Source organism: Tursiops truncatus, chromosome 2 (assembly GCF_011762595.2).
Source record: "Tursiops truncatus isolate mTurTru1 chromosome 2, mTurTru1.mat.Y, whole genome shotgun sequence".
Lineage (NCBI taxonomy): Eukaryota > Metazoa > Chordata > Mammalia > Artiodactyla > Delphinidae > Tursiops > Tursiops truncatus.
The window spans coordinates 73,444,141-73,460,353 of record NC_047035.1 but is presented as its reverse complement, the minus strand read 5'-3'; the positions used below and the strand labels follow the sequence as shown (position 1 = coordinate 73,460,353).

Sequence of the window (16,213 nt, the reverse complement as noted above, 5' to 3'; positions counted from 1 at the left end):
TCGTAGTGAAGCCTGTATATTTCACTGCAAGGACAGGCGGGGATCTTAGCAAGGAGGCCGGGGGGTGGGGAAATAGACTGAGGGGGCGGGGAAAGAAGGGGAGGAGGCGGAAGAGGGAAGGTTTTAGTGTAGAAAAAGCCTTTGACCTAAAGCCCGAAGCTGCTCAGTCCTCCGAATTATGGCTGTCACTTCAGTTTGGTGGATACGTAGTACAAGAGAATCCGTCCAGAGGTACAATGGATTTCTCTCTACCCGGCCTATTATTTCACCTTTTCTTCTCCCTGTTCCGGCTCCTTCCTGTCGGCATTTAAACGTTCTCAAGTTCCCCTCGACTTAAAATAACCCTTCTCCAGCCCTCTTCCTCCGCTAATGTCCTATCTTTCTCTTCACCTTCATAGCCAAACTTCTTAAAAGAGTGGTGTCCATTTTCTACTTCTACTTCACATCCATCTGGCTTTGCCTTTATCATTCATTGCGCCTCTCGCCAATATCACTAATTTCCCACGTGTCACCAAACCTAACGCCTAGTTTTCAGTCGTTTTTCTTGACCTCTGTATCACTGGACACTTGCTGACTCCTCCCTCCCTTTGGAAATGCTCTTTTCTCGGCCTCAAGGAAAGCCACACTCTCTTCTGGGTCTTTCACCCAACTTTATTCAGTCTGTGTTGCTTGCTCCACCTCCTCTAAGGTCTTACAATGTTGATATTCCTCAAAGCTGGGTCCTACGGATCTTCCTTTCTTCCTATTGTGCACTTTCTCCCAAGAATCTACCTCGGTGAATTCGGTTACCAGTTTTTTCAAAGAAGACTTCCCGAATCGCCTATGAACTATAGGAGAGCCTCAGAGCTCCTGAATCCTATAAAAACTTCCCACTGGATATATCTTCTTGGATATCTAAAACACTTTTGATTTTACTTACTAAATATCTCCCAGATCCATGTATTTCTATCTCTGCCACCATGACTGTTCTTCAAGTTATTATCCTCTTTGGTCTATTTTCTGCAGTAGTCTCTTTAATAGATTTCCGCTTCAGCATGTTTTTCTCTCTCCAAACTGTTCCACACACTGCAAGTGGAATGGTCTTTTAAAAATACGTGGGGAAAATTCCCTGGTGGTCCAGTGGTTAAGACTCTGTGCTCCCAGTGCAGGGGGCCTGGGTTTGATCCCTGGTTAGGGAACTAGATCCCACATGCATGCTGCAACTAAGAGTTAGCATGCCGCAAATAAAGAATCTGCATGCTGCTACTAAAGATCCCGCATGCCTCAACGAAGATACTGCACACAGCAACGAAGATCCCACATGCCGCAACTAAGACCCAGCGCAGCCAAATAAATAAATATTTAAAAACATATATATATAAAGAAATATGTGGGAGGAATACTTTGTGGCATATGTATCCTGAAACACTCCCGTTACAAATGGATATGCTGGATAGAATTGAACACATCTTCACTTAAATGCATTGTCGAGTTAGCTAGAAAATAAAAGAACTCTCCAGAGACCAAAAACAAAGTGTGCTTTGGGACTGAGGCTATCTTGTGCTTTGTCAGTCAGTCTTTGTAACCCAGAGGCCTGGTTGACAGGAGACAGTACCTGGGACAGTGCGGGGGTGGGGAGTTGTGGGGAGAGGGGGAGGAGAGTCTGCTAAATCAGATGCCTTTAGACCACAGATTCAGGAGGGTGGAGGTCCATCGGTATCCTCATGGAAGTGAGGTGGGAATCCCTTCCAGAGCTTTGTGCCCCTTGTAAGAGGGGACATACATAGGGACAGCGCTCTGATCCCAGCAACCACTCCTCCTCCCCTGGGAGGCTGATGGAGAGCAGGTTTGTAATGCCTTAGAGTCTTTTTGCTCTGGGGTTTTGGAGATGGGTGGGTCAGCTTCTCCCTCCTCCTCAGCCTCTCCTTTGACAACTAATCTAGTTAAGTTAAACCGTTCGCAGATCTCAAAGTCCATCTTACACTTTGGGGTCTTTTTTTTTGTTTTTTTTTTTTTTGCGGTTCGCGGGCCTCTCGCTGTCGTGGCCTCTCCGGTTGCGGAGCACAGGCTCCGGACATGCAGGCTTAGCGGCCATGGCTCACGGGCCCAGCCGCTCCGCGGCATGTGGGATCTTCCCGGACCGGGGCACAAACCCGTGTCCCCTGCATCGGCAGGCGGACTTCTCAACCACTGCGCCAGCAGGGAAGCCCCCATCTGACACTTTGGCAGTTAAAACGTTCAAATCCGAGCCAGGCAACAAGACCTGAGAAATTTCTGTCTGCACATCTGGGTGTAGGGCCAAGTGCAGCTGGTGCCCTTCAGGAAGACAAGGGTTCCTCCTGAGTCTATAGCAATCACAAGGACTTCTTTCATTGAAATGGGACAGTTTCCTCCACAGCTGCTTCCTGAAACAGCAAAAGGAGTTGAGCACAGTCTCTCTGGGTGGTCAGGCCATCACTGTGGGGCGGGACAGGAAGCCAGGACTCAGGGAGGGATCTTCCTCTCAGCGTGGGCTGGGGCAGGGCAGGATGAGGGGTTTGCTGGCAACTCTGCACCTTCCCCTATGCCAGCTCTGTGTGAATGCCCCCTGCTTCATTTTGCTTGGGCAGATCTTTACAACTTCTTTCAGGCTCTGGCATGTAATTTGCTAAATGCTATTCACATCATCATTTCACATAGTTTCTAATTAAAGTATGATAGGACCAACCAACCAATCAACCAATCAACCAAGATCCTAACATGGAGATCCAACAGATAAAGGAGCCTAGAACCCCTCTGGTCCCCCTTTTAAACATAGTCTCCTTAGACCCCAGAGTTTGTGGACATAGAAGTGAACTTGGGACTTGAACCCACGTGCTGGGACTCGAACCTGGCCAAAACCTAGATTGGGACTTGAACCCATAGACTTTTTAAAAAAATTAATTAATTTTTATTTATTTTATTTTTGGCTGCGTTGGGTCTTCATTGCTGTGCGCAGGCTTTCTCTAGCTGCCATGAGCGGGGGCTACTTTTCATTGCGGTGTGCAGGCTTCTCACTGTGGTGGCTTCTCTTGTTGTGGAGCACGGGCTCTAGGTGCCCAGGCTTCAGTAGTTGTGGTGCGCGGGCTCAGTAGTTGTGGCGCATGGAGCTTAGTTGCTCCGCGGCATGTGGGATCTTCCCGGACCAGGGCTCGGACCCGTGTCCCCTGCATTGGCAGGCGGAGTCTCAACCACTGCGCCACCAGGGAAGCCCAAGGTTAGTGATTTTTGTGTGCCTTGAAGAAATCTTTCTAAACCCCAAGGTGATAAAGATACTCCTGTCATATTGTCTAGAAGTTTTATTATTTTACTTTTAATGTGTGGGACACCTGGAACTGATGTTTGTGTGTGTGTGAGATAGGGGTCAAATTTCATTTTTCCCCATGGATATTCACTTGACGCAGCAATATGCACTGAAATGAGTGTCCTTTCCCACTGCCCTGTATTTCCTCCTTTGTCATAAACCACGTGTCCATGGATGAATGTGTCTTTTTCTGGACTCCTTCTGTTTAATTGCTCTAATTGATTGTCTTTGCATCAACATCACATTGTACTAATTATAGTAGATTTAATAAATCTTGATTTCGGGGGGTATCTTAGTTTGGGTTTTCCCAGAAACAGACCCTGATAACAAAGACTTGAGTGCGAGTAATTTATTTGTGATGTGATTCCTGGAAGGGGTGTGGCTTTAGGACTGTCAACCAAAGACGTGAGAGACAGAACAGGCCAAAGGACTCAATGGAAGGTTCTCTTAGGGATTGGGTGCAGACAGGAAAAAGGCCCTATTCTCCACTCACCTCTTCAGATCCACCCTCCTCCCTGCTCTGTTACCCACCTTTTGCTTCATTTGTATCATTTTTTTTTTAGATTCCACATATAAGCTGTATCGTATGATATTTGTCTTTCTCCGTCTGACTTACTTCACTTAGTATGATAATCTCTAGATCCATCCATGTTGCTGCAGATGGCATTATTTCATTCTTTTTAATGGCTGAGTAATATTCCATTGTATATAAGTACCACATCTTCTTTATCCATTCCTCTGTCGATGGACATTGCTTCCATGTCTTGGCTATTGTAAACAGCACTGCAATGAACATTGGGGTGCATGTATCCTTTTGTACCATGTTTGCAAAGAGCAGATTTTAGTTCGAGAACTTTCTTATCTGAATGGTTAGAAAGTGGAGTAGCCACCTTGCTTGGTGATCACCAGATGAGGATGAGGTAGGAGGATTTAAGCATTTGGTTAGAGTGGTGGGTGGGAAAGTTAAGTTCCTTTGAGTGAATTTTCTAGTTCCTAAGAAGATCAGTGCCAGAGAGAATAGAACCTTGGTTAAGGGTCAGAAACTTTGTATGACTGTAGAAGTCCTTTTACCTTTCTGGGTTCTAATTACACAATTAGGAATTTGGATTAGCTGATAGCAATGATAGCTAACTTATATTGAGCTCTTCTGTGTTTTAAGCAGAATATTGGTTCATTTAATGCTAACAACAACTGTATGATTTGGGAACTATAATTACCTGTATTTCAGACATGAAGAAACGGAGGCATAAAGACATTATTTTGCCTGTGGTCGGTACATAGCTACTAAGTGGTGGAGCTGGGATTTGAACCTAGGCAGTCAGTTCCAGAGCTGGCATGCTTAACCACGAAACCATACAGCTTTTCAGCGATAAGTCTTAGTGTTCCAGCTCTAATCATACTCTGATTTTGGGGTTAAACGAAATCATATTTGTGAACTTTGCATTATTCTATACAAATGACACTTCACATCTTGTAATTTTCCAAAATGAGATTATTACATAAATCAGGCAAAGCCTCATAGACTGTGAGCTCTGATAGGGCAGGCACTGGACCTGTCTTATTTGCTCTTGTCTCCCTGTGCCTGGGACACTGTAGGTGCACAGCACAATTTGTTTATGGATTGAGGGCAGGACCATGGCAGAGAGACACATTTTTGCTCAAAAGGTGGCCAGCTGGGGGAGTCCTAGCCCCAAGTCCAGGGCAGGCTGAAGGAAGCCGAGGCTGCCTAGTGACTGGACTTCTAGTGGGCTCTGAGTCCAGCGGGAGGCTGGGCTGGATGTGAAGGGTTGAGCTGCTTTTGAGAAGAGGCCCTGTCTAAATCAGGGGTCTGATCCCCTCTCAGCCAGGCTAGGGGACATTGCCCTACTAGTGCCCTACTGCCTCTCTCCTCCGTGCCTCCCCACAAGTGCTGGGCATTGTTGAGATCACACAGACTTGGGCTTGCGGGGTGAGTGTCAGTGCTTCCCTTGGGACCTGGGCTGGACTCTGGGGACCTTGAGGAATGCCTCTTGAGGGCTGCACCTGGGGACCTTGAGGACTGCCTGCCCAGCCCTGCCTGGCACTGAGCCTGCTTTTCCTTGGCTTAGGGCTGACATTTTTTTTTTTTGTCACAGATAGAGAAACTTTATTCAATATTTTATAACAATCACCATGACAACAATCAGTAATAATAACAGTAACAACCACAGTAATGACGACTAACAACATTGATGATGCTCGATATGATAAATTATCATAATAATATATTATAATTTGATATTATAATATCAATACTTACAGGCAGATAGGCCAATCACACATTCCGCTGTGAGTGAATGACCAAGTGCCCTTATTGAGACTCATGGGTTGGTTTGGCGTCCGAATCATATTTTTCACCTTGAATTGGGTTCTGTGAAGACAAAGGCCAAGCAGCAGAAGGAAAAAAGCGGGAGGAAAGGAAAATAGCAGGAGGAAAGGAAAAGCACTGTAAGTTGAGTGTTGAGCAAGGCGGGGACTCCTGGGACGACATAGGAGGTGAAGCCTGGCAGGGAGAGGAGACCAGGTCAAACAAAACCTGCCTGCTTGCACCTCCCCATCCTCTGCCCTGAGCTTGGACATCTGGCTCTCCAAGCCAGGTGGTGCTGGCCTCCCTGGAAGAAGGTGGGACAACCTCCCACCCCGCCCAGGTTGACTTCTGTGGAGGCATAAAGTAGCCTTCCAGCCGCTCTTGGTTTGCAGCTCTGTGCAAAGGCCATTGGCTGCTGACGGCACCGCCTACAGCAATCATTACCCGCGTCTGTGCTGGTGATGCACAGACATGTCTTCCCACCAGATCTAAAATGAGAACCAGGTAACCTTGCAGTGCCTGGAATGCCTGTCTTCTATCACCATCCACCCAACATACAAGCTCTTTCGGTTGTCTCCCACGCTGTCTTGCCTGCTGCTCAGTGGTGCCATCTGCTGGACATGTACCCCTTCCCAGCCCTCTTCATTTGGAATGCTCTGTTCCCCAGTAAATAGCTACTCGACACCTGCCTTTCGCGTGCTTTATTATTATCAAATGTGCACGCAGATAGTTAAATCGTTAAGTGATTCTGCAAGAACGTTTATGAAAATACTAGCCCCATTCCGCACTTTTGATTTTTCCCCACACCAAAGGCTGTCATCCTGGGATCTCTCTTCACTTCTTGGTTTATTCTCTTGTGTTGGTGGAGCACATCCTCCAGTGCTGAGAAAGGGGGCTGGGAAGTAAACTATTTGAAAATGTTTTAATTTTATGCTGACGCAAACTTCTGTTATTCAGGTGTTGAATTTCCTAGACTGGTGCTCCAATATTCTTTTTATTTCTCTAGTTTTCGTCAGTCTTTTTTTTGCTCTAATATCTGGGAGATTTCCTTAGGTTTATCCACCAATTCTCTATATCAGGCTGGATGGCGAGGGCGCCACAGTAACCAGGGGAATGATGGGAGGCAGAGAGGGAGGGAGACAGCTCCCATTGCCTTAGGTGAAGGCTCAGCTCTGGGTGGAGGTACACTGTTTAGCCTCCTCACTTCTTTTTTAAAAATTTAATTAATTTAATGTTTTGGCTGTACCTCGCGGCACGCGGGATCTTAGTTCCCTGGCCAGGGATTGAACCCACGCCCCCTGCAGTGGAAGCGTGGAGGCTGAACCACTGGACCGTCAGGGAAATCCCTAGCCTCCTCACTTCTGTCCCTGCCTTTTTGGTAGAACCCAGGGAAGCTGTCTGCTTTGGACTGTAATTGTGTAGTGTTTGTGCTGGGCAGGTCCTAGGCTCTTCTTTTCCATGGCATGGGAAAATCCTTTTATATTTGGGCTAATTCTCCTGCAGATGTTGTAAAGTTTTCCTTCCTCTTATCAAACCCCAGCATCCGACAGCTGGAGCCATGACTTTCTCTGCATCTCCGAATCAAATCTGCACTGGTGGTTGATCTTGTCTTTTCTGGGTGAGCTGGTTGAAGAGATCAGTGTGGCATCAACAGCTTTTTTCACACTCTGTGTCCAAGAAGAGCTTCTTATTTTCTGGGCTCATGGCCCGGGGCAGACCCAGACACTGCCTTCAGGGCATCCTTAAAGTTCTCCCATAGGTGGTCCCTTCCAGCACAGCCTCTGGACAATCCTGAGGAAGTCTGCCCTCCCCCATCTTCTTTCCTGGACAGCATGGCACTGTGTCCTGTGGTTTCCCTGCTCCCTGGGGACTGTGCTGTGTATGGGAGTAACAGGGATAAGATCATTCGCTGAGCATCTAAGCAGTTTCAGAAAGCACTTTTGTTTCTCTGCATTTTTCATGTTATGGTCATTTGTAAAAATATAGAAATAATTTTATAGAGAATGGATAAGCCATTTATTTAATTATAATTCCGACACAATTATCTCCATTTTTGAAGAATTCTGTCCAGTTTTCTCCCCAAACGTACAGTATTCCACACTGTTGCAGTCAAAGTGAATATACATTTTTGATTCTGCTTTCTTCAATTCACATTGTATTGCATTTCTAACTAGATTTGGAGTTAGGACTCCCAAGCTGTGAGGCAGGAGCAAGCGGGAGATGTTGGCAGTCCCTCAGTGTAGGCAGCCTAGGTGTGGGAGGCTATGGAGGCAGGAGAGTCACTTCAGAAGGAGGAGCCAGGCAGGAAGGCCTGTCCTCCTGTCTCCTATAAATTAGAGTGAAGTCTGTTTGATGATCCCAGAACTGTGGCCCGGCATTCGCCGTAGGCTCTTGTCAGGTATCCTGGGACTGGAGGGCTTCTGTGCTGGTTTCCCAGTCCTGGTTCCAGCGGTAGGTGGTGATAAGCATCAAGTATGTGGCAAAGAATGTTAAGAAAAGGCTTGGCTTAATTTCAAAAATTCTGCCTAGAATTCTCTAGAAATTTGGGGTCACTCTGGTGTTAGTGGCAGGCTGGATTTCAGGTGCACTCAGAGTTGGCTCTAGGGCCAAGTTTGGCTGAAGCCTAAGCATCCCTTTCCTGGCTTGGAGATATCCTACCCTGTACTGGCCTCTCATTCATTGGCCTGATACCTTTCATTTACTGTGGATGACTTAATTAGACCTGAGATTCCAGAGACCTGTAGGCCCATGATGCTTCCCACTTTGTCCTAAGACCTTGGGCTCAGGAGAGCTCTCTGTTTTTTTTGTCACAAACATGATTTTGGTGTAGATGAGAGGGTATAAGGGATAGAGACTGCCAGAAGCCATGGGACTGAGGATCACCTTTAGGGACACTTCTGATGAATTGATATTGGCTTATCTGTGACCTGGCCTGGTTTGGGTAGGTGTGGGGATGGTGGAAGAGATGGAAGGAAAGGAGAAGGTGGATGAAAAGTTAGAAAAGGAGTAGGAGGATGAGAGAGGGCACTCACTTCCATAAAGCATGGCTCTTTTAGTTACTGCAGCTTTCACTGGAGCTACGTGGAGTGAGTGAAGTTAAAAGCCATGTTGCTGTGAGTCCGAATTTTTAGGAAGAAAATGCTTTCACCAAGGGAGGTGGTAAAGGCTCCGTGAACTGGAAGTTGTGACTATCCCCTGGCCATTTTGGGCTCCTCATATCAGTGGACCAGCAGGCAAAGAAAGGAGGTACGATACTGGCTGGAGTAAGTGACCACGCTGCCTGTGAGAAGCTAGGGTTGTTGCCGTACAAAGGGTGAAGAGAAGAGTATGACTTGAACCCAGGGGATTCGCTGGGGACACCCCTTGTACTTTAGTGCTCAGTGATCATTACAAATGGGCAACAGCAACTAGTCAAACCTGTCAAATATAAGGCAGCTAAAGACTCAGCCCCCTCAGGGTTAGAAGTCTGGGTAACCCCAGCAGACATATAACCCAGGCCAACTCAAGTGTTGGCCAAAGGGGAGGGAAATCTAGAATGGGTGGTAGAGGGGTGAGATGAGAAATATCAATTAAGACCCGGGAGCAGCTGCAGCACAGGACCCTGTATCTTGATTTGCCAACCCTCTTTAAGTCTTTTTAGGAGACTGTGATTGGCTATTAAACTGAAGGTTTGAACTTGTACCTTCCCTCTCAGGAAAGAAGGATGGGCATCTTGGTCTCAGGCAAGGTCCAGATACTGTAAGAAGGTGCAAGTGGATTTGGCTGGCATAGGGAAGGCTTCGTCAGGACCATTTTATCCACTACCTCTGATCAGCTCAATCAGCTATACTTCCCAGCTCACACCATTCCCATGGGTATAAATCCCTAGCCACCACTACCTTTGCTAAAGGCAAAAGAACGTCCATGCGAGGCACTAATTGGCAAGGAGAGACCACCATGCCTGTGCACTGACCCAAGGGATCCCATGAAGGCTTAGCTTCTTTAGCCACATCCTGGATATGGGCTGAGTGATGCGATCTGGAAGTGCAAGGATATTTACCCCCAACAGAGCAAACCTTGACCAGCGGAAGAATGAATGGGTGTATGTGCTTATGCATAGGTAGGTCCATGTGTGGTACTGAGTCAGCAATAGTTAGAATACCAGGGGTTTGGAGCCAGCATATAAAGGAAATAAAGATAGTTGTTAATCCTAGCATCTAGAGTAACCACCATAATTATTTTGATGTTAATTTCTTCTAGTTTTCTTTCTATGCACACATATAATATATAATTACAAAAATTGAGATTCTACTACAGGGAGATGTTTATGTTGCTTTTAAAAAGCATTCTGTTATATTGCATTTTCCTACATGATTCAATGTTTTGAAATAAATTTTTAATAATTTCAAAATATTCAATCATATGAATTTATTATTTAAACTTTGTTCCACGGCTGGGAATCTAGTTTTTCTACTACTGAAAATGCTGAGATTAAAATTTTTATTCATAAACTTTTGTGTATATCTCTTTATTAAAGATGAATTTCTGGAAAGAGTTCACTTAATTGAAGGGAATCACCATGCCCTCAGAAGCGAGGAGTGGTATCAGCCACAGGCTCCGGTTGTGTCTGTCCCTGTCCCGCCCTTTTTCTCTCCTCCGGCCAGTCCCTCAACTGGCAAGAGTTGGAGGCCAAGCAGGCTCTAGGCCTTCACCTTCCTGCTGGTTACGGAGCAGCCGTTTGTGGCTGTCGTTCATGCAGAACTTGTGATGCTGTCCCTCCTCTTATCTGTTCCATGTATTTGTTTTGCAGAAGTGAGTGACAGATGGTCTTCTCTGCGTCTCAGATCAAAGCTCCACAGATGGTAGATCTTTTCTTATCGAGGTGGACTGTGAGGAGGGCCCAGCACGCTGCCAAATGCATGTAACCTGGGGGTTCCCAACGGAGGGTGATTCCTGCCCAGCTCCCTCACCCCTCCCCAGCCACACCCCCAGGGGACATATAGCAAAGCCTGGAGATGGTTTTGATTCATAAGTTGGTTGAGACGAGGCTGTTGCTACTGACGTCTAGTGGGGAGAGGTCAGGGGTGCTCTAAACATCCTACAATTCAAAATGTTCTTAGTGATTCTGAATATCCCTAAAGATAAATCAGAGTTGGTGTTGAGTTGACGTTGAAGGCAAGGAAGGATCTGGTGTAGTTTCTTCTTTATGTTGGAAATACGGGTCCTGCCTCTCCAGGGAATCCCTTTCTTTTCTTTCTTTCCTTATTTTTCTTTATTTTTTTAAAAATTAATTTATTTATTTACTTTTGGCTGTGTTGGGTCTTCGTTTCTGTGTGAGGGCTTTCTCTAGTTGCGGTGAGCGGGCGTCACTCTTCATCACAGTGCGCGGGCCTCTCACTGTCGTGGCCTCTCTTGTTGCGGAGCACAGGCTCCAGACGCACAAGCTCAGTAGTTGTGGCTCACAGGCCCAGTTGCTCCACGGCATGTGGGATCTTCCCAGACCAGGGCTCGAACCCGTGTCCCCTGCATTGGCAGGCAGATTCTCAACCACTGCGCCACCAGGGAAGCCCTTTCCCTATTTTTCTTCACCGTTTCCTCTCTGTCTCTGTCTCTCTCACACACACATCACACACCCACCCCTTTCAAGGCTTACGGAATGCCTGATGCTGGCAGGAGACAGCAGCAGAGAGAGGAGACACACACTCAGTTCTGGAAGTGGGGATTTATTGGGAATTATTGGGAATTCTGTGATCTGGAGGAGCCTTCCTGAGGCTTAGGGGTGTGGTGGGACTTGAGCAGGAACCAGAGGCAGATCCAGAGTGAGTGGCACAGAGAACCTGCTTGGGTCCAGTTCCAGATTTCCCTTCAGGCTGGCCCAGGTTCCAGGTTAATTCTCTTTCAGGACCTTATTGATCCAGGGCCAGTAATGGGAGATCCGGGTGAAGATGGCAGGGGGCTTTGCATCCCACTGTCCATAGGAGACAATGCCCTGGGCCACCCCAGCGCAGAGAAGAGGGCCCCCTGAGTCTCCCTGTGGGACAGAGAGGGAAAGGGAGAGAGAGAGAGGAAAGGTGAGCCAGGGAACCACCCACTCCTCCCCATGGACGAACTCTGAGTTGGTCAGACCTATTGGGTTAGCCAAAAAGTTTGTTCAGATTTTTCCATAACATCTATGGAAAATCCCGAATGAACTTTTTGGCCAACCCAATAGCATCAGCGGCGAGAACCCTGGTTCCTCATGAGGTTCTATGTCTCTGTCTGATGCTGCTTCTTGCTTTCCTTCCTGGCACCCCATGACCCTGTGTAGCAGCCTGGGAGGGATAGTCAGAGACTGCCTGGGGCCGCGGGAGGATGATCAGCCCAGGGACAGTTCCAGCTCCTCAGTCCTATGATCTCAAACTTTGTCACTGGCTGACACTCTGCTGACTCCATCTCCTTCCAGGAGATGTCTGGACCCTGAACAGTGATTGTGGAGAAGACCCTAGTCTGAGGATCACCTTAAGTGCAGATTTTGTCTTCTGGGGATTGCCCATGCACAGCGGGAGATTGTGGTCGAAGTAGTGAAGTGTCTGCAGGCCTGGGGCTCCATGAGTCTCAGCTTCACCTCTTGCAGAGTGTTGGAGCCCGGCTCCTGAACATTTGTTCTTCCCCAGCCAGCCACCCGGCCCATTCTCCCGGGTGGGATGAAGTTGAATTGGGGTGGAAGGGGGAGTGTCCCCACGGCCAGGGTCAGGTTGGCTTTCCCCTTCAGCTGTGAAGGAAACGAGGGCTGTCAGAACTAGAAATGGGCTTGAGGGCAACTGGAGACAATCAGGGAGGAATAGGGCGACTTGCTTCACATTACAGCCACTTCCAAGGGGAGAGTTGAGGGGTAGAGGCAGGTTGGGGAAATGTCAGGGCAATGGGACCTGAAGGAGAAGCCCTGGAGAACAGGAAGTGGAGAAGGGGAAGAAGAATTTCCACCTTCAGTAACATGATGTCATGGCGAACAATAGAGTCATTGTATTTTGGGTGAGGGAACTGTTGTACGACTTCAAGCTTCTGCCATGTGTCTTCTTTCTTTTTTATGTTATGGGCTCCAAGGGTGACCATTATAGACCTTTGTGAGGGAGAAGAAGGACAAGGTAAAACAGTGACAGTGTGATTTTCTCCTGAGATATGCCCATTCTGAGAAAAGGGGACAGAGTCTCTCCCAGGGTCAATGGTTTCTTCCCAGCCTCCTTTATCTGGGCCACTTGTGGTATTGGAGGGGCTCAGGTTTTACTCAGGGAAGAACTTTCCCAGGGAACAGAGACAATTTCCAAGACCCTTGGGACTTGCTGGGGACTGAGCAGGTCATGGAGGACCCAGGGGACAGGATTGGCATTTCCCAATCAGGGCCAGCCCTTTGGAGCCAGAGGTGTCAGAGGGAAGGGGGAAGTGCTGGTCTCAGGTGGACGCTGTTCTCTGTCTCCCATGGAAAGGATGGGTTCAGGTCCCTGGGAACTGAAGGCCAGTGTTCCTGAAAAGGACATAGAGGAAGTGGCCCAGAGAACTGGGTGGGACCCTGAAGAGTGAGTCCATATCTCATGTGCTGGGGTCGGGGAGAGGGAGCTACTTTTGGAAGAGGGGTGCTGGGATGGGGTCTCCTTTCCTTTGAGGAGAGCTGAGCTCACAGTGACTGAGTGTCAGGGGAGCTATTCAGTTATGAGACCGATTTCCTTAAGCCCAAGTCTTGCCTCTCCTTAAAGAGACCCAGACCCAGGAGGTCCCCCTCAGGCCCCCCAGGGGGTGTCCCTGGTTGCCCCTCTGGCTGTTTACCTCCCATTCGGAGATAAACGGGACCCTGTTGTCTCACCTTCCTGCACAGTGAGCAGCCGTCAGGGCAAAGTCCCTTCTCATCAGGAAATCACCAGAAGCCACCAGCATGTCCTGGGGAGTGACAAGTTCCAGGTGGGCCATGTAGGGGCGGGAGTGTGGCTTGCTCTCTGTGCCCCCGATGATGTCCCCTGGAACAGAGAACCCCAGGGCTTGAACACAGAAAATGCACAAGCTGGGTTAAAGTTGGGAGAGGCTTCTTTCTAATGCATCCTCCTCCTGTGATCTGCCCACCCTCCCTCTCTGGTGCCTCTGGTACCTGCTCTTCTTCCTCCAGGCACAGCAGCCAGCTCGGCCTCAGATGCCATGCCGTCGTGTTTCACCTCGGATTTCCCCCACTCCCATTCTGCACCTGCTCGACTCTCCTCTGTCACCGTGCAGGACAAGCTCTCCAGGTTCCTGTCTCAACCGTCTCCATATCCCATGAGTGCTCACAGATCGGCCAAATTACAAGGCCAGAAGGCGAAGGCAACACAGGACTTTAAGCAGTGTCACACGTTATATAAAGAGAAGACACCCTCTTCATCCTGCCTGCTCTGGGCTTTCCCCCGATCAAAGTGGGGTTCCTCGTTCCTGGGAACTACCACAGGCTGCAGAGAATGGGTGACCACAACCCCAGTGGAAATTCACTCTGGGCTCTTGGGGAGAGATCTGGGGTTCTGTTTAAGAGTCAGCTACTTTCAGACTAAAATCTTATTTAGTCTTGATGCTGCAGCTTCCAGATGGAATGACCCAACACTCACCAGCTTCAGCTCTGGAGCAGAGGAGGAAGAGCAGCGAGGGGAGAGGAGGATGATGCATCTTCTCAGAGAGGCTGTCCAGGACAGGTGCCTCTTCTATTTTCCAGTCTTGGGTTTATAACTCCCAGCAAGTGAAGGCAGGGCAGGGCTGGTACCCACAGGAACTGCATGGTCACCTTTTCTTCTCTCATTCTGAGCTGGTTATCTTTCTAATCAGAAGTTTCCCCAGAGATGCCCTCTGTTTTGCTGGAGACAAGGTTGAGTCCTGAACTCCTGAGTCGTGGCTTCAGGGATGAGCTCTCGAGCCTGGTGCCTCATCTGTGGTGGGAGATGGAAGGATCATGTCTTTCCCAGGTAGGGAAGCTCATTAAAGCCCCATCAGAGACATGGGTGGGGGAAAGGCTTTACACTGCGCATTCAGAAAGCACGTGCGCTTTTATGGCCATGACCCACAGCAGGAAATACATTTTGCAGAACGACCCAATGCGTATACTATATTTATGTGTGAGTACATGAACATAAACTTACACACGTGTGAATGAATCAAGAGTTTCAGGAAACAGTATTTATCCTTATGTGCAATGCTCTCCATTAGTTCCCACTCCATTCCATTCCATTTTATTCCACTCCATAGTAAAACAGAAGCTGCACCCCGCTTAAAGGATGATTACCTGCCATTTGAAAAAATATTGATGTGGATCTCTCTCTTCCTCCAAATCAAAACTTCACTGGAAGAAGAGAATGATACAAGAAGATTAGATGCGGGAAGTGGTCAAACCCTACGACTGGACTTTACATACCTTATCACAAGAGCAAAGGGGATTGGAATTAGCATTTCTTGAGAGAGTATGCATATCATTCATTGTCATAATCTTAGATATATTATTATTTTCATAACAACCCTGTGAAGTAGGTAGTATTATCTCAATTTTATGAATCTGTCTATCAAGGCTTACGGTTCAGAATCAGACTTTCCTCATTTCAAATGAAGGGCCCTTTCTGTTCTACCACCAAAGACAAATAGAGAAATAGAGTCCTGCTAATGGGAATGTAGATATAGAAGGATGGTTTGCTCCTGGGGTGCTGGGGTTTCCTACTCTCACATTAGGAATCAAGCTTGTTTGATTGAAATAGAATATACACAGATGTCAGTATCTGAGGTTTGACTCTTTTTTTCCCCACCACAACCTTGGGAATTACCATTACTGTCACTTTACAAATGTAGAATTGAGAGTCAGACACATTAACGTGATCCATATCACACAACTCGTAGCTCTCATAACTGGGTTTCAAGCACTTCTGTTGTTTTCCCCAGACTTCGAGAAGCAGCGAGTCCAGGGAAGAGTGGGATAACTTGGTGGAGTGTCATTTCTCTTGGAAATTTATAGGGTATTTAGTTCAGAGATGGTGAAGCACAGGGGATGAATACTTTCCCCAAATCATTCTGTCATGCCCTTGGTCTCATCTTGGGCTTGTGGCTGAGGTGATCCATTCCTTAGTATGTACTGGCTGGGTGCTCTGTTGCCCTCAGCTCTGACCATCTCTAGAGTACAACATTTACACATATTCCCAATGTCTGAGGAGCCTCTGCACCAATTCTTTCACTCTCTAGAGTTGCCAGATAAAGAGTGCCAGTTGAATTTATATTTCAGATGAACAAGAAATCATTTTTCAGTACACGTATGTCCCAGTATTGAATGGGACATACTTATAATAAAATAAACTGTTGTCTCTCTAATATTCAACTTTAATTGTGGGTCCTGTATTCTTATTTGCTGAAGCTGTCAGTATTACTCTGGCATCAGCGGAACAGAGGAGAATCTGGATGTGGAAAAGTTCTGTTCCGTGGCCATGCACCCCATAGACCAAAAAGTGGAGGTGTAAACAAATGAAGGATTCCTGTTTTTCACTCATGCAATTAGAAATTGAGAGGTAGGTAGTCCAGGGCTAGTCAGATAGCTTCATAGCATCATTAAGGTTCAGGTCCACCTATACTCAAGTTTTGTTTCA

At 47.4% G+C, this 16,213-nt stretch overlaps 1 protein-coding gene and 1 long non-coding RNA gene across 5 annotated transcripts; one reads left to right on the top strand and one right to left on the bottom strand.

Annotated features, from left to right (window-relative positions):
- The first annotated feature begins 106 nt into the window (after positions 1-106).
- On the top strand, positions 107-15,954 carry LOC109548088 (uncharacterized). 4 transcript variants are annotated; one of them, XR_012330014.1, is made up of 3 exons: positions 107-231; positions 10,417-13,538; positions 13,741-15,954. It is a non-coding gene; the product is annotated as an uncharacterized lncRNA (long non-coding RNA). The 4 variants fall into 4 exon arrangements; XR_012330013.1 differs by having other exon boundaries at positions 10,417-14,557; positions 14,838-15,954; XR_012330011.1 differs by having other exon boundaries at positions 10,417-15,954.
- CMA1 (chymase 1) lies at positions 11,494-14,264 on the bottom strand. The gene is given in 6 exon segments (XM_004311610.4): positions 11,494-11,637; positions 12,104-12,165; positions 12,168-12,357; positions 12,570-12,705; positions 13,444-13,594; positions 14,207-14,264. Coding segments are annotated over 6 exon segments (741 nt in total).
- Positions 15,955-16,213: the final 259 nt, after the last annotated feature.